Source organism: Panthera leo, chromosome B2, assembly GCF_018350215.1.
Source record: "Panthera leo isolate Ple1 chromosome B2, P.leo_Ple1_pat1.1, whole genome shotgun sequence".
Lineage (NCBI taxonomy): Eukaryota > Metazoa > Chordata > Mammalia > Carnivora > Felidae > Panthera > Panthera leo.
The window spans coordinates 94,406,762-94,429,474 of NC_056683.1; the positions used below are offsets into that span (position 1 = coordinate 94,406,762).

At 41.1% G+C, this 22,713-nt stretch overlaps 1 protein-coding gene across 1 annotated transcript in view; it reads right to left on the reverse strand.

Annotated features, from left to right (window-relative positions):
- Nucleotides 1-22,713, reverse strand: part of LOC122220224 (prolyl endopeptidase) — a 119,864-nt gene that overhangs the window by 75,045 nt on the left and 22,106 nt on the right. Inside the window, exons 3-6 of the mRNA XM_042939460.1 lie at nt 20,303-20,436; nt 19,009-19,139; nt 16,296-16,505; nt 11,372-11,493 (exon numbers count right to left, since the gene is read on the reverse strand). Of these exons, the coding sequence (XP_042795394.1) occupies nt 11,372-11,493; nt 16,296-16,505; nt 19,009-19,139; nt 20,303-20,436 (597 nt within the window). The remainder of the gene's footprint in view (nt 1-11,371; nt 11,494-16,295; nt 16,506-19,008; nt 19,140-20,302; nt 20,437-22,713) is intronic.

Consider the following 22,713-nt stretch of genomic DNA (forward strand, 5'->3'; position numbering starts at 1 on the left):
ATAACTTTATTAAATGTAATGAAAAGCAGCCTCATTAATACTTCAGACTTTTGTTCTCTTGTCCTTTAAATCAAGACAGAATTTTTATAGCTTAGTGCTTAAAGTATCGCAATCATAAATGGTGGTTAACTGAGTTGTAGTGATTCAGCCAACAGAAAGACAGGGCAGTAAAACTCAACTGTCAGAATCGCACCAAACCTCTGATGAAAGCTGTGTCTCAAGCACATCTAATGAGGTTTTCTCAGGATTTCTGGCTGAACTAAATATTGTAGCAGTTTATATTTAATCTAAGGCAGGAAACCCCAAGGTACATTGCTGTTGGGATGCCAATTAAGTCTCTCTTTTTCACCGTAACTCTCTTCGTCACAGTCCAGTGATGTTCCATAGCCACTAAACAAATCTGCTAAACTGGAAACTCTGAATTTTCAAATGCTCAAGGTCTCAGATTTCAAAATCAGTGTCATTTCAAAATGACAGATTTCAAAATACGTGTCATTGTTGCCCCAAAATATATAGATTAGAAATACACCTTGATCCACTAAAATTGTAGCAATGCATGTTTAACCACGGCTTCACGTTCAGACTACAAGGCAATTTAAAAAATATATTTTGGAGCTCACTGGGAGGAAAAGAGAAAAATACTATTGATGAGGAGGACACTTAAATCTCAACAGAAAAAAAGTAACTTTTCTGAGATCCACATAAAAAGAAAACAGAAAAGCAGGTGAGTCAAGGGCCCGATCTGGCCTTCACGAAACACTACAAATTCCAGTTCACAAAATACCGTTTTTTTTCTTTAAATAATGATACCAGCAAGAGTACTGTGTTCTCTGGAAGCAATTAATCTGATTCAAAAGCACTGACTTGTTGCAACGAGGCTGGGATAACGCCAGTGTGGCCAATTATGAAATACGTAATTCTTAATTCTGTGCCTTCCACAGCTTCCTTCTACTTTATGTCTATATTGTTTCAAACTAATTTTCCTTAAGTCAAAATGATCTTACTTCATGAAAATCTACCTTTTATACAAATAAACATTAACAAAAAATTCAAAGAATCACTGTAAATCAAGTATTTACATTTGTGGATATTAAATCCAGTAACTAACTGCATTCCACACAATACCAGCAGGGATGAAAGCTATCATTCTTTCTTTAAAATTATTTTTAAGGTCTATTTATTTTTGAGAGACAGAGAGAGCACAAGCAGGGGAGGGGCAGAGAGAAAGGGAGACACAGAATCCAAAGCAGGCTCCAGGCTCCGAGCTGTCAGCACAGTGCAAGACTGCAAGATCATGACCTGCACTGAAGTCAGATGCTTAACCAACTGAGCCACCCAGGTGCCCCCATAAATAACCATTCTTTACCATGTAGCTTTTCATTATCCATAACCAGGAGAACCTTAACAGACAGAAACAAATGCAAAAGCCACCCCAGCCACCACCCCTTGCTTCTGGGTGGGTGGGACTGGAGATAGCTAATGTCACCACAGTGGTCGGTTTTCACAGGAGTTGAGGTGCCAAACAACTTGCCATCCCCTTTCCCAAAGACACGATTTAACTAACATGCCACCAACACAGCCATCCGGTATTCAGGGAGTCAGGGCTGAGGCTGTTTATTCTCCTAATATCTACTGAGAGTCTGCTGCTGCTGACCAGGTTCTGAAACACACAGATCAACAGGCCTTCAAGAGCTCATGCTTGGGTAGGAGCACTGATAGCATGAAGGGCAAAGTGTGGCGGGAGTGCAGAGAATGCAGCTAACAGGGAGGGAAGCTGGAGAAAGAATGAGATCTGAGGAGGATATGGGGGTGGGATGGCCCCCAAAAGAGAAGGTTTCTCTTTTAAAAGAGAAATAGAATTCCCCTCAAAATGGTTGCTTGAATTTTACCCTCTTACAACCGCCTCATTGGTGTAGCTATCTGGCTCACAGAGCAGTACTTGACAGGAGCTACATAAACTCATTCTCAAGTGCACATCCTGCCAATGGACATCAGCATGTGCAGTGGATGCCGTGGTCTGCTGGGTGCTGGGATGCTCAGCTAAGAACCTCTAGGCTTGTCCTCGGGTTGGAGAGAACCACCTTTCTCAAGATCAAATTCTTTCGGGTTCTTCCCACAGGCAATGACTGATTAATGCAAGGGTATGAAAGCCCAGACCCCTCAGCCCCCAGTCAGGAAAATGCTGAAGGCCAACCCAACTGGAGAGCTCCCTGCAGAACTGGCTGAGGTCTTTGTAATGACTGCACACAGTTCAGCCCTTCCTCTTCTGCTCACTTCCCCAGCACAGGCGGAGATTTCCAAAGCACTCCCTTTCAACTTCCGAGTCTGCTTTCCCAGGAACCTGACCTGTGGCAGCATGCAAGGCACCACAACACCCTGTACACACATGGTGTGTAAACTAGCACAGCCCACAACTGCTGTGCTTCCACGCAGTCCCCAGGCGGAGGCAACAAGCAGTGCATTTCTCCCAGTTCATCAGCTAGAAATGAAACGAGTCAGCAGATGCAGAACCAGATTATCAAGCTGATCCCTGATAAGGTGCTCACCTAAGAATGCAGCGCAGGGCTGTGAATCAACTAGGTTGAGAACTCCCAACCCCCCTCAGATCTAGCCCGGAAGCAGCCCTGATCCAGGAAAATTCCCAAACAAAGAGGTCACAGGAGCGTGGAAAGAAGTGTTCCCTTCTAACTTCTGTGGTTTCTCATTTTGGCATATTTTATGCTAACTCGAGAAAACCTTTGTTAAGTGTGGGCTTCTGTTTTTGAAGAGGGTACCCAGTAACAACTGCCATACTCACTGATATTTACCAAAATGGCATAAGGTATGGGGTTTTCAGACTATACTTTCATTAAAGAAGCCACAGTCATTCACGAAGAAATTTTAATTGTGTATATTGTGGTGTTAAGCTACACGGAGATAGTAGTATTTACCAAGGAAACTCTTGACAGACACCATTCAAACTGTAAGATGGAGTATGTATTTTATTATTTTATTCTGTTATGTTATATGCTGCTCCAACAAACACAAAACTCACGTGACTCAGCACATTCAGGAATATAACTTCCACAAACCCAGGAGCCATTAACATCACAGAATTTAGAGAAATACGCAGCAACCAGAATACACCTCAGGGGAATCTAGTCCCAAATAAGAATGCCTTGTGTAGGTGTGACGGTTATCCACTCAGAACAGGGTCTGGGTCAGGCTGCTCCGTATTTACAAGAAGTCAGCAGCTTCACCATCCATTCATTTATAGAAAGGAGTGTGATGGGGTGCCTGGGTGGCTCAGTCAGTTGAGTGTCCGCCTTCAGCTCAGGTCATGATCTCAGTTTGTGAGTTCGAGCCCCGCGTCAGGCTCTGTGCTGACAGCTGACAGCTCAGAGCTCAGAGCCTGGAGCCTGCTTTAGATTCTGTGTCCCCCTCTCTCTCTGTCCCTCCCCCATTCATAGCTCTGTCTCTCTCAAAAATAAAAATAACCATTAAAAAAAAAAGGGGGGAGTGTGAAACAGAAGTTATATGACAATAATAGTTTCTCCAGAGAACGGGATACTTATACTTTATTTTAAGCAATAAACCTGTATTATTATGTATTATTATTACCAGCATCATAAAAATGTTAAAGTCACTGGATTTGGCTATTCTCAGTCTCAATACTATACAATAAGAACAGCTGGGCTTTCCAAATGACCTGAATCAACTAGCTTTTCTTCATCTCATATTAGGAGAAAATGGACAGAAGATCACTTATTAATGTTTTAAACTCCTAATCATTTATCTACAAAGTTGTCTTTCAAAATGACAGGACACAGAGCTGATATTTATATATAGGGAGAGAATAAGTGGACTTTCATCAAACAAATTACCATTTTCAAAGAACGACTCATGAACGATCTTATGCCAGAGCTACTGAGCTCCAGTCATGTGGTCTTGTGTTAATAACCGAATCTCCACAGACATGAAATTTCTTTGCTACATATAATAATTTCCATTTAGAACCCAGGAAGTAAAGAAAGGTTTTTTTTCATATTTTGAATCTACATGCACCTTTTCAAACTGGGGAAAGTATTTTTTTATGTATTATGATAAAAGAATTGTGTATATAAAAAAAGTATGCTAAAAAGCAGTGAGACTTAAAATTGTCTGGAAAGTTAACAAAAGGAGTGAAAATGGATTTTAATAGCCTTGAGAGTTAATCATGTGCCTTCAGAGCAGGAAAAATTTATCAATTTTATTTCACAGTCTCCTTTGGATTCCTCTCATAATAGTAGTGAATCATAACATCATCTCTTTAATATTAAGTATGTTTCCAAAACTTAACCTATGAAAACTTTTAAAGGTCAAACTATCATCTACATTTATGGATGTCTTTTCACTTAGGGAACTGATTAGGGATTTGTAAGAAAAACAGGAGACAGATTCGTACAGAACAACAGGAGTAGTCTTAAGCTCACGTGGTATGTGTTAACAAAAACATTTTCAACAGGTAGTCATTAAACCAGATTTCGCAGCTCTCCCAATACAATGTGGTACTACAGCAATGGGGGAATAACAGAAATCGACCCAAATACTATCCGATGTGTTCCTCAATACGCCACAAACAGATGTGACAGAGAACTCTAGGAAAAGAAAACGCATTCAAAGTAAAATGAGCAATGTGGGTCTTGACATGATGTAGCTGCCATTGTTTCCAATCTACCTGGTTGGTTGTCTGGCAGAGAAGCTTGATTACTTAAGAATGTGCCGTTTGTTTTCTTTTCTCCCTTACTGATCAAGAGGGGTCAGGTGAGAAGTGACTGATCAGCAAATCCAACCCTACTACTACATAAACCAACTAACTCCAGTCAGGAGTTAGTTCATGTATATAGAGTAGCACCGCTTTCTAGCTTTTTACTCACATTCAGGTCTTTTGTGTGGTTTCCTGACTTTTCTTCCCAACCATGCTGCTGGGATTTTCCCGCACGCTAATCAGCATGATGGATATTACCACGCCATGCAGTGCTGATGAAAGAGAGGACACAGGTGATGAGCCGGGGACATGCCAAGTCTGGTTAGGAATCCACCCCAGGACTGATATAAAGACAACCACTCAGCCACTCCCATGACGAACAGAGAGAATCATCAGTCTCTGGGAGCTAGTAGAGAGTGCATGGCTCTCTGGTACAGCACAAGGAAATGAAGGCTCACTAATGACACACTCTGACAGCCTCCAGCTCAATTACTGAAGTTAAGGTCAAGAGGACAACAGTCCCTTAAAAATGACACACAAACTGAACATGGTGGGAATTGTCATGAGTCCCTAAGCCCCTTAGTAACGTTTAAAAATGTTTATACGTAATGGTTTCCTATAACAAAAACATGTTCCAAAAGGCCTGAGCATGCCCGTCTCTGCTCTCGAGCACTGCCTGGCCCTGGCACAGTGCTGTACCCAAGGCAACGGCTTATTGGGCATCTGGGGAATGAATGCAGGAACTGGGCTGACCAGGAAGAAAGCTGCTGGACAACTGCTGCTCCAAGTCCAAACTACCCAACGAGGACAGGGCAGGTGAGGCAGCATTCCCTGAGGGACAACTGGACATTACTGTGTAGGCTTCATCAGGCAGAGCTAGATGCACACCAGGCCTCGAGGGTCTTCATGTGCCTAGACCTCAGCAGGGGGAGGGAGGGTGAGGAAATTAATGTTGGCTTTGTGCCCACAGGGTCAAGCATCAGGCAGTGATTTTACATGTTAATGTAGTATAACATGTGTATATATACAATAGTGCAACATATACGTACGTTTATAATACGTGTGTAATGTACGTACAATATATAAATGTCCACACAAATAGACACATATTTGAATTATTAGGGATCACAAGTGAACATATAAAAATGGCAATAGGGATATGTGATAAACATTAAGATTAGGATTACCTTTGTGAAAAGAAACTTTTTTTTCAAGAATTAGCTATGACAGAATTAGGTTCTCAATATAGAATTCAGCTAGATGGTCACAAAGAGGCTGGGCATTTTCTCCTTAATCCTTCCTAAAGGTACCGGATACATTTTCAGAATCTTCATCTAGAGCACCCTCTGCTGGGAAAAGTGCCTCAAAATACTTGATTTCCTTGTTCCCCCAAATGCTCTGCGAATCTTTAAAATAAAATAAAATAAAATAAAAGTAATTTTTTTCTGATCTGGTAGAATCTTCTAAAACATGACAATTTCTATTGTCCCACGACCCTGCCTTCCAACTAAAGCCTCACAGTCTATGTTAAATAATTGACACCACTGTCCCTTGAAGGCAAATGCTAGACAGGTTTCACATTACCCCCAAGGGAATGAGGGAGCTGAGGGGACTGAGGGCCGGAGGGCCTTGGCTGGCAGGTGAGGAGAAAGAACAGTGGTGACCACCACCCACCTTCCAGGATGGAGCAAGCCCTGGATGTCATTTTCCCTGGAATGAGAGGCACCGGGAAGGTAGCTGGCCTCCAGACATCTTGAAAGGTCTCTGCAGAAATCAGGATGGAAGAGGGGAGCTGCAGAGAGGCGCAATCCCAAGGGAACCCTGCTGGGAGCAGAAGCCTTGGGAGGCAACACAAATATGAGCCAGAGAGTTTATCGTGCACATCACAGAACAGAACTGAGGGGATCTCACTACAAAAGGATGCCATGAGGGAGGCGGCACCAAGACACCCATCATGACTGCAAGTAGACTGTGGCAAGGAGATGCTGGCAAACAGCTCCAGAGGAGCAGAAATCCCCTTCCCCTCCTCTGATTCCTCCTCCTTGCATGGCCGCTGGAGAAACTAATCCATGATGAATAACTGAGGTGAGATACCTGGAGTCACCATCATTGCTGGGAATGGCCTCACCTGCACAACGTCAATTCCAATGTTCCAGTGTGATCGTCCTTCAGAGTTTCCCTCTGCCCCTTCATATTCCCTCCCTCCCATTCCCCACCCCCATCCCCAAGCAACCACTGACTGTTATGTGCCATTATAGACTAGTCTGCATTTTCTAGAGTGTTCTACAAATGGAATCCAACACTGTGTACTCCTCTTTTCTGGCTTCTTTCCCTGAGCATAACTGAGATTCATCCCTATTGTTAAGTGTATCAACAGTTTGCTCCTTTTTACTGCTGAGTAGTATGCCATCATAGAGACGTACCACAATTAGTTCATTCATGCACTTGATGATGGATATTTGGGCTGTGCTAGTTTGGGGCTACCTTTAATAAAGTCTTAATGTGAAAAAAAAAAAAAATAAACCACCAAGCTGGGGGTTGAGTAGTCCCTCCCCCCCATCCCCCATGTGCTCACCAAACTGGAAGGAGAGGGAAGAAGCATGTCAACTGGAGAGCCTGCTTTGGACTACGAACAGTTCTAATACCCAAAAGCATCCAGAAAGTTATGGGTTCTGTTGGATAGAAGTCAGTCATCCTGGGGAGAGGTACTGTCACAGGCAAGGATGGAAAAACTAAAGCCACTTCCTCATTACAGGTAATGGACTGCTCAAGCAAGAAAGACCTGTTCCTGCAGGAAGGCTGAGGAGCTGTGAAGGAAGAGTCATAAGGAGATAGTATCAAGGATAAAAGGGAAGTCCTCAGTGAACCTGGACTGCAGCAGCCCAAGGAAAGAAGGATGGAAGCTCACCAGAGAAATTCACACACATCCACACACTCAGCCACTCACCCCAGAGGGCCCTCCAACCGTACCCACAATGCCCAAACTGCTCTCACATCCAGCAGCTACCACCTGGCCCAGGAAGCCTGCCTCAGCATCTATGAGATGTTGTGCTAAATCCTCTAGCCTAGACTTTCAGAGCTAAAAAAGCCCTGGAAGAAATGAAGGAAATATCTGGAGAGAAGTGATGTACTCAGGGCTACGCACACAGGACCAGAATAAAACCTCCTACTTTGTGTTACAGCACACCATCACCGTAACACCAGCTCTCTGCTCAGATGCTGGGACAGTGTTGGAGGGATTAACCAAACACAAGGTTCAAAATGACGATCCTAAAAGCAACTCCATGAAAAGTGAAAGAGCAATGCAGCACATGCACTGGTGCATGGTTATGAAGCAACCAATGCTAGCAAGTGGCAGGGTGACACCTGTTGTAAGGAGACTCCCCTGGCAGCTGCAGTACAGCTTCAAGGAAGACCACATCCAGTTTGTGTTTACTAACCCCGCTCGCTCTCTTATGGACTTCCTCTGCATCATCCACTTTTGAGGCTCTGATCCAACATGAAGTTCCTTAGGACTCACCATATAGGTCTTTAGTTCTTGTTTTTTTAAACAACTTTAGTACCTCTGTGCAGCAGAGATGCATCCCTTCAGTCATTACCATCCTTTCAACAATTATTGTTGCTGTTTTTGCAAGAGCTCTTTCCTTTTGACCAAAGAGGCGAGCACGTGTGGTTAGGAAGACACAGGCTGTGGAGTCTAACACACTCAGCAGGCAGTTCCAGCCACAGGCTTGCAAGCTAATGCCTCTAGCAGGCATTTTACTCCGTCCATGCGATGGAATGATCACCTCCTTCGCAAGGCTCTGGTAAAGATTATATCAGACAATTTACATAGAGTGAACGTCTTTTTAAAGAACGGTAGAAGGTTCACCTCAACTACTAAAATCTGCTTTTCTTGTCACTTGCCCAGTAGAACTGAATATACATATGTCGAATACACAGATGATAGATCTTCACTGTATTTCTTGAAAGCTGGATTACTCACAATAATGCTATGGAATGCCTCAAGCACCCATCAACAGATGAGTAAATAAAATGTGGTGGGCACACACAATGGATTATTATTCACCATAAAAAGGAAGGAAATTCTGACTCGTGCTGCAACATGGATGAACCTGAGGACTTTATGCTAGGTCAAATAGCCAAGTCACAAGAGGACAGATACTGTATGATGACATTTATATGAGGCACCTAGAGTAGTCCAACATAGACTGAAAGTAGACTGATGGTCAGCAGGGGACGGGGAGAGCCGGGGAGCCAGGAAGCTGGGAAGCCGGGGGGTTACTGCTTTCCCAGTTTCAGTTTTGCAAACTGAAAAAAGTTTTGGAGATGGATGCTGGTGATAGTTGCACAATGATGTGAATGTACTTCATGCCACTTAACTCTATGCTTAAAAATGATTAAACTAGGGTCGCCTGGGGGCATAGTTGGTTGAGCCTCGGACTTCAGCTCGGGTCATGATCTCATGTGGTTCATGAGTTCGAGCCCCGCCTTGGACTCTGTGCTGACAGCTTAGAGCCTGGAGTCTGTTTTGAGTTCTGTGTGTGTCTCTCTCTCTGTCTCTCAAAAATAAATAAACTTTAAAAAATTGATTAAACTAGTAAATTTTGTTATGTCTATTTTACCACAATTTTTTTTAAAGTAAAAAAAAAAAAAAATTGGGGCACCTGGGTGGCTCAGTTGGTTAAAAGTCTGAGGGTTGATCTCAGCTCAGGTCACGATCTCACAGTTTGTGAGATCGGGCTCCATGCTGATGGTGTGGATTCTCTCTCTGCCCCTCCCCTGCTTGCACTCTCTCTCTCTCAAAATAAATAAACTTTAAAAAAAAGTAAAAAAAGAACCTAACTGCTTCATCCAAACGCTAAGAGAGATCCAAGCAACTTGAGTTGCACGTGTATTTTACTATGAAGTTTGTTTTCTTTTAGACCACTATGCTAAATCATATAAATATTCTGGCATTTATTTCCAGTACCCATGTTACTGTATCAACCAAATAAGATTACTTTAATTAAAACAGTTCTGCTGTAATGAAATTATTAGCTTTGAAGCATAAGAATTTCTCTAGAAGAGTATGTCTTTGATTTTATGAAGAATTCAGAGGGAATAAAACTGATTATTAAAATATACTATTTTAAGTTTTCCCCATCAATACCTTCCCCCCCACAAAAGGTAAAAAGAAACACATGAACTGACATTAAAATGTTTTGGGGCAGCATATTTATCTCCCTAATTGTTACACCTGGATGACAGTAAAGATGTGTATCATTTCATAAACAAACACCTATTATTCATAGTAACTAGAGGACTTATGCAGGAGGAGAAGCTGAACTAAGAAGAAAAGAGTAGAAGCAATCTCCACAAAGAGTCAGAAAACAAATAGGTGAGAAAAATGACAACAGCAACTACAGATGGAAAGCTCATGGGAGGCGGCACTTAAGTGAGAAAGAAAAAGCATGAAAAAAGGACACAGTCTCAGAGAATGTAAGTCCTAGAAATTCACTTTTAACACACTGCATTCAAGTCTGACAAGTTTTGTGGTTTTTTTCCTATGAAGGGCCAGAAAGTGTTCCCAGCTTTGTGGGTCATGGGCCTTTTGTGGCAGCTACTCATCTCTGCTACTGAAGTCTGAAAGCAGCCACAGACGGTACGTAAAGAAATGGTGTGGCTGTGTTCCCTGTGTTCCTCAAAAATTTTATTTACAAAAGCTGGCAGGAGGCCAGGTTTGGCCTGAAGGCAGGCAATAGTTTGCCAACCCCTGGTCTATGGAAACAAAATAAATAAATAGAAGGACAACTTGGAATAAGGTGTATCAATGCACATGAGCTCAAATACTGTGGATTCCTATTCTACCCCCTAGTCAATCAGACCCATGGGCTGAAGTTTAAATATAAAATGTTCCTTTTTTACCAAAAAAGGTAAGTGGTTCCATGAGCTAAAGACTTCCTAGTGGATTTCTCATTCCCATTAAAAATGGGCCAACAGCCCACCTATATCAAAACATTTAGAATGTTTTTTCTCATTTAAAAAATATTTCTTAGTATCCAGAAATGAACTAACAAGAGTTACAACTTTACTCCAAGCACCTCTAAGTTTTTCCATAGTTGATTCTCAACATACAGAGTAAAATCTAAGCCAGTAACTTCACAAACTTCAGTACAGTTGATTATGGTCAAGACCCCCAAGGTATACATGAACTATCTATATATATGATGGGAAAATGTCCAAAAATATACATTTTAAATGTAAAAGGTGAATAAAATATGAAGAGGCAAGCTGTGTAAAAAGGAAAACACACACACTCTTGCTCCCCACATTCTCACTTAAACAAAGAAAATGTTTGGAAGGATATTCTCCTCACCTCTGAGAAATAAGATTCCGAATTTCAAAATGTTTGTGTTTTGCTTTATGTGATTCTGATTCTGTACTTTTACATTTTCCACCGTACGCAGGTATGGTATTAAAGTTTTCTGTGGAGGTTGCAGTTAAAAGGTTTATCACTTTCAAAACTAAAAGTCAGTTTGAATAGCGATATTTTTAAGAGAATATTCACTCACAGGACTTATCCATAAGGATCACACAAGAATATTTATACACACAATTCGTGTGACATCATTTTTGTGGGGCAATTTCACAGTAGCACAATACCTCAGCTCCACCCATCCATTTGGGCTCATCAGGAAACTCAGCACACAAAATATCTTCTGACTGATCAGTCCCCAACACGTGGTAACAGAGTTTTTGGTGGAGATTGGTGGATGTCTCTGTACCTGAAGAAGGTAAAAATGTATACACTGAAGTGGCAGTTGACAATTTTAAGAAAATCTATTCCACTGGTATTATACAATGCTAGAAATATTTAAAAACTTACTTATCTGGTCATAGGATACAAAGTTAACATGTAAAACTTAATTGCTTTCTTATACACCAATAATGAACAATGGAATTTGAAGTTAAAAACACAATACCATTAGGGACATAATATACACCATGGGACCATAGTTAGTAATAGTAATACTGTATTGTATATTTAAAAGTTGCTAAGAGAGGACAGGTTAAAGTTCTCATCACAGGGTGCCTGGGTGGCTCAGTTGGTTAAGCATCTGACTCTCAGTTTTGGCTCAGGTCACGATCTCAGGTTTCGTGAGTTCAGGTCCCCATCGGGCTCTGGGCTGGCAGTGCGAGCCTGCTTGGGCTTCTCTCTCTCCCTCAGTCTCCCTTCTCTGCTCACGCTGTCTCTGTCTCTCTCAAAATAAATAAATAAACTTAAAAAAAAAGAAAAGTTCCCATCACAAGAAACAGAATTTTATAATTATGTATGGTGATGTGAGACATGTTAACTAGATTTAAATGATCATCATTTCATAATATATACAAATATTGAATCATTAGGTTGTATACATAAAATATGTCAATTATACCTCAACAAAAAAATTTTTTTAAACACATTGCCATTTACATTAATACCCCCTAAAATAAAATGCTTAAGTACAAATCTAACAAAATATGTATTAAGACTTATATGAGAAACACTACAAAACTGATAAAAGAAATCAAAAAAGAACTAAATAAAGGGAGAGATGATCCATGTTTATGGATAGGAATACTGTCATGTCAATTCTTCCTCACTTGACCTACAGATTCAATTTAATTCCAATAAAAGTCCCAGCAAGTTATTTTGTGGATATCGATGAGTTGGTCCTTAAGTTCATGCGGAGAGGCAAAAAACCCAGAACGGCCAACACAATATTGAAGGCAAAGAACAAAGTTGGAGGCTGACACTACCTGACTTCAAGATTTACTGTAAATAATCGAAACAGTGTGGTACTGGCAAAAGGACAGATAAATCAATGGAACAGAGTAAAGAGCCCAGAAACAGACCTACATAAATACAGTCAACTGATCTTTGACAAAGGAGCCAAAGTAACACAATGGAGCAAAGATGGCCTTCTCTTTTTTTTTTTTTTTTTTTTATTAAAAAAAATTTTTTTTTTAATGTTTATTTTTGAGACAGAGAGAGACAGAGCATGAATGGGGGAGGGTCAGAGAGAGAGAGGGAGACACAGAATCTGAAACAGGCTCCAGGCTCTGAGCTGTCAGCACAGAGCCCAACGCGGGGCTCGAACCCACGGACTGCGAGATCATGACCTGAGCTGAAGTCGGCCGCCTAACCGACTGAGCCACCCAGGCGCCCCAAAGATGGCCTCCTCAACATATGGTGCTGGAACAACTAGACATCTGTGTGGAAAAAATGAATCCAGACAGAGACCTCACACCCTTCACAAGAGAGAATTCAAGTTGGATCACAAATCTAAACATAAATGCAGAACTATAAAACCCCTAAAAGATAACATGGAAGAAAATCTAGACGACCTCTGGTTTGGGAAGGACTTTTTTAGATACTATGCCAAAGGTACCATCCATGAAAGAAAGAACCAATAAGCTGGATTTCATTAAAATAAAAAATTTCTACTCTGTAAAAGACGCTGTCAAGAGAGTAAGACATGTCACAGATGGGAGAAAATATCTGTGAAACACACATCTCGTAAAAGGACCATTACCCAAAATTTACACAGAACTCTTGAAACTCAAAAATAAGAAAAGAAACAATCCTATCAAAAAATGGGCCAAAGATCTTAACACAAACCTCACTAAAGAAGATATGCGAGGGCGCCTGGGTGGCTCAGTCAGTTAAGAATCCAACTTTGGCTCAGGACACAATCTAACAGTTTGTGGGTTTGAGCCCCACGTCGGGCTCTGTGCTGACAGCTCAGAGCCTGGAACCTGCTTTGGATTCTGTGTCTCCCTCTCTCTCTGCCCCTTCCCCGCTTGCACATGGTCTCTCTCCCTCTCTCAAAAATAAACATTAAAAAAATTAAAAAAAAAAGAAGGTATGCAGATAGCAAAGAAGCATATCAAAAGATGGTCCACATCATAGGTCACCAAGGAAATCCAAATTCACACAATAATATACAACTATACTCCACACGCCCCCACCCAGAACAGACAAAATCCGTAACAACAGCAACACCAAATGCTGGTGAGGATGCGGAAAAACAGGAACTCTGATTCATTGCTGGGGGAATGCAAACTAGTGCAGCCACTTTGGAAGACAGTTTCACAGTTTCTTACAAAACTAAACATATTCTTCCAATACAATCCAGCAATCACTCTTTGGTATTTACTCAAAGTATTTGAAAATTTATGTCCACACAAAACCTTCACACAGATGTTTATAGCAGCTTTATTCCAAACTTGGAAGGTACCAAGATACCCTTCAATAGGTGAATGGATAAATAAACTGTGCTACATTCAGACAGTGGAATACTATCCAGTGCTAAAAAGAAATTAATTATCAAGCTATGAAAAGACATGGAAGCAACTTAAATGCATATTACCAAGTGAAAGAAGCCAATCTAAAAAGGCTACATAGTGTACGATTCCAACTATGTGACATTCTGGACAAGGCAAAGCTATGGAGACAGTAGAAAGATTAGTGGTTGGGGCGCCTGGGTGGCTCACTCTCTGGGTGTCTGGCTCTTGATTTTGGCTCAGTCATGGTCTCATGGTCATGGGGTCGAGCCTGGCCTCGGGCTTTGTGCTGACAGCGCAGAGCCTGTTTGGGATTCTCTCTCTCTTCCTCTCTCTCTGCCCCTTCTCCGCTTGCTCACTTGCTCTCTCTCTCTCCCTCTCTCAAAATAAATACATAAACATTAAAAAAAGAAAGAAAGATGAGTGGTTGCCAGAGGCTAGTGGAGAGGGAGGTGAATAGGTGGAATACAGCATTATGAGGCCGGTAAAACTGACACTACAATGGTAGATAGATATCAAGTAGCATGCATATGATTAATCAATCACATTTTACATTTGTCTAAACCTACGGAATATACAACATGAAGAGTGAGCTGTAATGTAAACCCTGGACTCTGGGAGAGTATGATGTGTCAATGGAGGCGCATCAATCTTACCTCGTCTGGAGAGGGATGTTGATAATAGGGGAGGCTCTGCATGTGGGGACAGGGGAGGTACGGGAAATCTCTGCACTTCCTCCTCAGTTCTGCTGCGAACCTAAAAATACTCTAGAAGGTAAAGACTTTTTTTTTTCTTTTTAAGTTTTGGTTGGGCATCACTCTGGAAGTAATTCACACATATCTGCTGGCTTTGGAGGCTGTTGTGAGACTGAACTATTCTTTTTTTCATTCTGAAAACGCACCAAGCTTTCAGGACAATGAAAAAGGTAATACCATAATATAAAAGAAAGTTGTACAGAACTTGGTGACTTTCCATAGCTTTCCCAGGAAGCACATGGTCAGAATTGTTTAGCATCATTGTAAGTCCCTCCATCACACAACCTGAGTGGCCGTTGAGGTCCTCGTGACAAGAGGGCAGCAAATTACAGCTGGCAAAAGATGGTACCTTTCTGAAATCAATCACAATAACTAATCTTCCCTATTTTTGCCACTGAGAGCTGAGCCTAAATAATAATTTTCATGTTTTTCACAAATAACATTGTTCTCTAACACGAAATGGCCAGTGAAATAGTTTTTTGGTCTCCCCTGTAAAGACCAACCAAGACAACAGGAAAACACTACATGCCAGAGATGGTAAAGCATGAAGAAGGTGGTGTTGAAAGCTTATATCAGCAAGGTTCAAGGTACCTGGCCCTTTCTATCTGGGAAGATGAAGAGTAAAGGGGGAAAGAAAAGAGACTACTTGAGCACAATAGGATCTTTGTGCAAGTGAAAAGAAGAACAAAGGTATGTCCTGCAAGTTAACAAGGAGGAAAATGTCAGGATACATCAACCAGGTGACCCATAACTTCTGATCAGAGGAAGAGATACGATCACCACAGTAGGAAAATTTCATAATCACTCAACGTCATTAAATAAATTGGTTTTGTAGAAAACAAAAAAGATCCATCTTCTCCATGCCTCCTTGGGAGATGTAACACATCTGTAAAGGACTGATTACAATAATGGCTCCGTTTGTCATGGGTCCTTATATCTGTTTCTCCACCCCTTGAACAGGGGCTGCTGGCCCCATGACTTGCTTTGGCCAACAGAATGCAGCAACACGAGGCAGTGCCAGTAGCAAGCCTAGGCATCAAAGAGGCTTGTGCCTTTTGGCTCTCCCTCTTGGAATCCTGCTGAGCTGCCATGCAAACCAAGTGGCTAGCCTGCTGGAGGATGAGAGACCACATAGATCAGAACCCAGGCCCGGACACGGGAAACAGCCAAGCTGAGATCAGCCAACTGATCCACAGCAGAACATGGAAACATGACAGAACTCAGCTAATCCAGCAGAACTGCCTGGCCAACTCACAGGCTCACAAGCAAAACAAACAAACAAACAAACAAACAAACAAACAAACAAACAAACAAAAAAACCCAAACATGGTTATTATTCTGAGCCAATAAGTTTTGGGGCAGTCTGTTACACAACTGATACAACATCCTTTGAGGAAACTGGGTTCTACACTAAACAACTTCTATGTAGGGTTTAGCTTTTAAAGTCTTATGAAGTCACACTTCTATTTCACGAAAAAGGTGCTTCACCTGATACCTTAACTTACCATCACTTTTTCCATCCTGTTGGGGATATGAGTTGTAGAACATCCCCTTCCCATCATGGGTCCATGCCATACAGCTGAACTTGACTCTCTCAAGCACATCTGGAAGCTCTTTGGCACCATCAACTTTCATGAACTTGATCGTCACCCAGTCTGAGCCGCTGGCACTCAGACCATAGGCAAAATATTCACCATCTTCACTGAATGCATAGCCTATGGGACACAGGATAAATCCTCAGTGAACTTGGGGACACAACCCCTAGCCCTGCCCACTGCCCTCCGTGCTGTCTGACAACGTTCTCTGCCAGATGTGCAACAGAAGGAGCAGGAAACTTGCAGTGAGGAACCCAGAGGGCTGAGCCCAGGCCTTACAGGAATTCACCTCACGAGCTTGGACAAGTGTCCGAACCTCTCTGGGTCTTAGTTTTTTTAACCTGTAAAATGACATATTGGATTATATGACCACTAAGATACTTTCATTGTTTGTATTTCTATAATTCAATAAGCAGTTCGGTTAAAAGCAGAGCTCATCTGAGACTTTCAACATATTTTATTTATACTCTAAAGAGGAAGGGGAAAAAGAATAAGGAAACTACTTTTAGAGTATCGACTGGATTATGACACGTAGCATGTAACAGAACTAAACGGAAGCCATTAAGTAATTTTTGGAATGGATTCCAAACTATTTGAAATCACTCTTTACAACCTCATTTTCTAAGCATTGCTGGCACTCAAGGATTAACGTCCACACCATCTGACCAGCACAAGCCCAGGTAAATAAAGCCCAAGGGTTGCAGTGAAGGCTCACACAGTGCATATTCCAAAAGTGACCGTGAAAAAGAAAGAAAAGCAACACCATTTATGAACTGTTATGCACGTCCAATTCTTTAAGTCCATGAAAGAATGTTCTAATCACTACAGAATATGTGTTGAGAAATTTTATATGTTTATATCAGCTTTTATAAATATAAAGTAGGTATAGAGAGCATTTGTTACCAGATACTGACACTAGAGATTTCCTCTTACAATGTTTGCTAAACTTTAGTAGGGGTTGAAAATTATCCTCAGAAACTCAACTATTTTCAGAACTGCCCTACTATGTGACATGGAATTTCTATTAGTGGTAAATAAGTTTAAAATTTCACAAAATCTCCTTATTAATCATTTATGATTCTTATGAAGTATGCAAGCTCATCTCTATATAAATACAGAGAAGAGTCTAAAAGGTGATGGAGAGAAAATACTTCTCACTCTATATAAATTATTTCTATATAACGAAATTTTTTGGGAAAAATTTAAATAATTGATTTGAAATGTATAAAAAAATCACATGCTATCAAAACACTCAGTATGTTTACCCACACTGTAACCTCCCTATAATATCATTTTCAGAAAACTTGAAGACTGAGGCCAGGTCCCATGTCTAATTTCCCTTTTCATCTATCAGGACCTGTATATGGCAGGCATTCCATTAAAATGTTACTGGAAAGAATTTTCAGAGACTCTCCTATAATGAAGTTCTTCTGGATGAGTTACAAGACAGACTTCAGTTAAAATTAAATGATATCCTACACAGGATATGTTCTTACATACCAAACCAGTGTATTAACTTCATTTACAAGTGCAAGCTCAAATTCACGGGAGGATATTTTTGGTTAGCTGGCTGGCATCTTAGTTTCAATACTGATTACTTTCAACACGAGTTAGGTAAAGGACCATCATTTACATACACAGCTATTTAGGAAGAAGAGGGGAAGACCCATGAAGTGGCTGAGTGGCTCCACAGAAGGGTCTTCCCAAAGCGCTGCTACAACAGGGCCTTTTGATTCCCACCTAATCGATTACAGGACGACCGTGTTCCAATTGCTCAATTCCGCAGGCTGAACCCCCACCTGTGCTTTCTCTACAAAACAGAGGATGCTACAGCCAGGGAACTGCAGGGAACAGTCAGGGAAATGCTGAGCCAACTTCATTAAAATCTAGGATACCAACGAGAGATGATTCCCAGAGTATACAACTATTAAAGCATAGAACCAGAGAAGAACCAACTTCCTTCCTTAGAACCAGTGCTCATGGCACAAACCAACAGTAATGGTTATGGACTGTGGTGGTTATCTTGGGGTGGAGTTATTGAGGAGACATGTGGTCACTACAGGCCAATCTTAATGATTTGGGTTTTAAACTTGCATCTTCAGGCAACAGGGTATCAACCGGTCTAATTTCTACAAGACTGTGGTTTTTTTTTTTTTTTTACTTTTAATTCTAAAATACTGACAGCTAAAGTTTAAAACTCTGATCACTTCCTCCCCACCAAGGAAAGAGATCTTGTAAATATTCTTTCCTATTTTATATTTATAGTCGGAACATTCTTCGTAGAGCTTAAATTACTTACAGAAGATTTTTTTTCTAAACACAGATAGGTCTCAGGGATGTTAGAAGCAATGATGTTGGTACTTAAATATCTCAGAAGCCCTGGAAGCTAATTTGGGTCCAGTGTGAATTATTCTCCAGTTCTGCTTCATGCCACCAAAACACATGGCTACTCATGTATTCCAAAGATACTGTGCAAAAATTAGCTTTCCTGATACTGCATGTGCATCTGTTGCACAATATGGTCCATCCCGTCTGGTATTTCAGAGGTGAGGGGACTGCAGCAACGTCAGAGCCGTGAGTGAGGGCCCTGGGACTCCTGTGGGCTTGGCTGTGTAGCACTCACCTCGGAGAGCCACCGTGCCATCGTCAGAGAGTATGTTGGGGTCGAGGAACACTCTGGCTTCACCTTCTAAGGAATCCTGTACGTATAATACTCGCTGGTTCTGCAAACCTGTATTGTAAAAATAGAAATACCTGGGGGACAGAGATGGTCTTTATTTAGTGGTAGAGTTTTCCACTTGTGGGGTACAATCAAATACACACAAGCAAAAAGAAAAACAACACACAAGGGTTCAATTGCAAATGGGCTATGCCAGGGACATACATGGGGACTAGGATGGAAGGTCCCACCACCTCCCTGTGCCTAGAGTTAGTTATCTGAATTGTTTTGAGTACTCAAATAATTTATCGTAATTCTGCATATTAACTAAATGGGAACAAATAAAGCCTGCTTCATTTGCTAAAATGAAAACTGATAATCAAAGAAAGCAGTAATTTTTTTTCTTTTCAATGGAAAAGAACACAGGTATTCTAAAATGAAATGCTGGATCCTGCCCTCGGCAAGCCGCTAGGGCAGGGGTGGACAAACCCTTTCTGTACTGGGCAAAACTGCAAATGTTTTAGGCTTTGTGTGCCATAGAGTCTCTGCTGCTGCTACTCAGTTCTGTAGTTGTACAAAAGCAGCTATGGATAATATGTAAATGAATGGACAGGTCTGTGTGCCATTTCAATTTTATTTACAAAACAAGCGGCGGGGGGGGGGGGCAGGCATGTAGACGGTACTTTGCTGATATGTGTGTGTGCGTGTGTGTGTGTGTGTGTGTGTGAAGGCGGCGGAGGGGGGTCTAAGAAATTCTCAAATTTATGATGATGGTTCCAGAGACTTAAAAAAAAGAACAAGAGAATATGTCTAAGTAGGTGTGAAAGGGAGAGGAACAAGAGAGGTGAATTAGTAATAGGTGCCGCCTCCTGGCCATTTCCATTCCTGGGTGAAAGACACCCATACAATAAAATCCTTTCTAGCAGTATAAGCCAAAGGGAATCTTAGAGGCAAACAAATCTCCACTGCTGTCTGCAAATCATCCTATCTCACCAATTACTAGCCATAAGACAACAATAACTTCCTATAATCTAGAATTTTTCCCTAGGAAGTATCTCTACCAAATTTCTTAATTATAATTTTAAGAATATGGACAACAGACCAGAAGTTTTTATTCCAATACTCAAGCACAGAAATGATTTGACTTGAGAGTGAATTAATTCCATCAATGGCAAGTTATTTAGAATTTGTATTTCAAGATTTAAAGAAAGCATTCAATTAGACAAGTAAAAAGAAAAATAAAAGCAACCTCACATACCGTTTTCCTTTCTTGAAGTGGCAACTATACTTGGGATAATCATACAGTTCAGTCATTCTCTCTTTGTATAAACCTCTGATAGGACATTGTTCAAGAAATGGAACAGTAATCTTGTTCTGGGCCTCAACAAAAGCCTATAGAGAAAATTTAAATGGAAAAAGCAAGTCAGACATAAAATTTTCCATATGGAATTTTATCCACTGATATATATCCATGAAAGCATATTTTTCCCTCAATAAATGATAACTAGTCCTTTCATGGCACTAACTACATACTGTTAACTCATTTAGAACTCACAATTATCTTATGGAGAAGGCTCTGTTATCAGCCCAACTTTACAGAGGAGAAAACTGAGTCTCAGAGTAGATGAAAAGCTGCCTAACATCAGACAGCCAGGTAGGGGCAGAGTTTACTCTTGAATCTGTTCCCTTAACACAGTCTGCTGTACTAAGATCATGCAGTCATTTGACTACGTTCACACCCTGCCAAGGTGCCAGCCTTCCTAGTCAGTAGTCTGAGATCCCACAAACCATCAGAATTAAAGAAACATATACAAAGGTGCTATTTTACCAGTTTTGCTTTTGCCTATGCTGTCTTCCTAAGGCCTCCTACCTTGTCAACTTCAGAGAACCTTGTTAAAATTTGAAACTGAAGAATATTCTTTAAAAATTGGAGAATGGGTGGCATTAGATAAGAATATCAACAAAAACAGTTTGTAAGAAGGGCAAGAAATGGTCTGCAGGAAGTCAGGGGACCCTGGCAGCAAAGGCAGGGCAAGGGACAGGTTTCATAACAGATCAACTATACCCAAGCCTACCCTGTTTGTAAGTAAGCAATTAGAAAGTTCTTCATATTATGAAAACTCAGACTCAGAATATTCACCTCTGGCTATTAGTAAGAAATGAAACAAGAATAAAATATATTAGCTCTAAATTCAGTTGAAGGTTCAATCTGATGTTTACAAACAGGTAAGTTCTCAGAGGAAAACTTCAGGAAATTAAGAACATAATATATTTTGAATGACAGATGAAAATGCGCTATCATTGGCCTCTACTTTTGGATGGATCATCAAGGTCCAAGGGCCCACCCTAACTCAAAATGGTCTTCAAATGGGATCTCCTACAATAACCACCAACTGTGCTCTGGAAAACCATGATTCTGTGTTGAAAGAAAGCTGTTCTAAAATTCACTGATATTTATAATGTGCTTGAGAATATGAAAGAAAGAGTAGAAAGTAGGACTAAAATAATGAACAACCCTTTTTGCAAGATGATCCATTCAAGAAAAAAAAAACTGTTATGGGGGTACCTGGGTGGCTCAGTCCGTTGAGTATCTGACTTGGCTCAGGTCATGATCTTGAAGTTCGTGAATTCAAGCCCCACCCTGGGCTCTCGGCTGTCAGCACAGAGCCTGCTCTGGATCTTCTGTCTCCCCCTCTCTGTCCCTCCCCTGCTCGCCCTCTCTCTCTCTCTCAAAAGTAAATAAACATTAAAAAAAAAAAACCCACAAAACCTGTTATGGGTCACATTTCTTATTTCATTCAAACAGAAAATAAAATGTATTGAGTCCCAAAGAAATATAATGCCAAATGCTTATTGCCAAGGAACTGGCAATTCACCCTGGCCTGCCTTCCTACGGCACTTAAGCTAACGATAGTTTCTATACTTTTAAAGAGTCGGAAAACAAAAACAACCCAACAGAGGCCTATATGGCTCTCAACATCTGAAACATTTAATACATAGTCCTTTATAGAAGAAGTTTGCTGATTCCACTGCGCCTCATTAAAAAGAGTGTCAAAGAGGAAACGGGCTTTTATTTTGGTTACAATGTCAGTGTACAGCCGCAAAGCCACTCAGGGGCAGCACTGTGGAGATCACAAAGTGTGTGCAACAGCATTACTGACTTCATGATGGAAGGAAACGCCTTGTCTACTTTACAGACACGGAAACTGAGGCATGCAGTATTGAAGTCACCCGGTCAAGGTGAACAGTGAGTTAGCAAGAGCACTCAAGCAGAATTACAGTTGACCCTTGAGCTACATGGGCTTGAGCCAGGCAGGTCCACTTATCTGTGGATTTTTTACAGTACTATAAATGTATTTTCTCTTCCTTATGACTTTCTCTGTAACATTTTCTTTCCTCTAGCTCACGATAGTATAAGAATACAGTACATAATACAAAAAACACACAAAATACATGTTAATTGACTGTTTATGTTATCAGTAAGGCTTCCAGTCGACAGTGGGCTACCGGTAAAGTTTGGGGGAGTCAAAAGTTATAAGGGAATTTTTGACCTCACGAGGGGTTGGCACCTCTATCTCCTACATTGTTCAAGGGCCACCTGTACTCTATTCCAGTCACAGTAGGAGAGGCTGAGGCCGGCTCCATGCCTGATTCCGGATGTGGGATGAG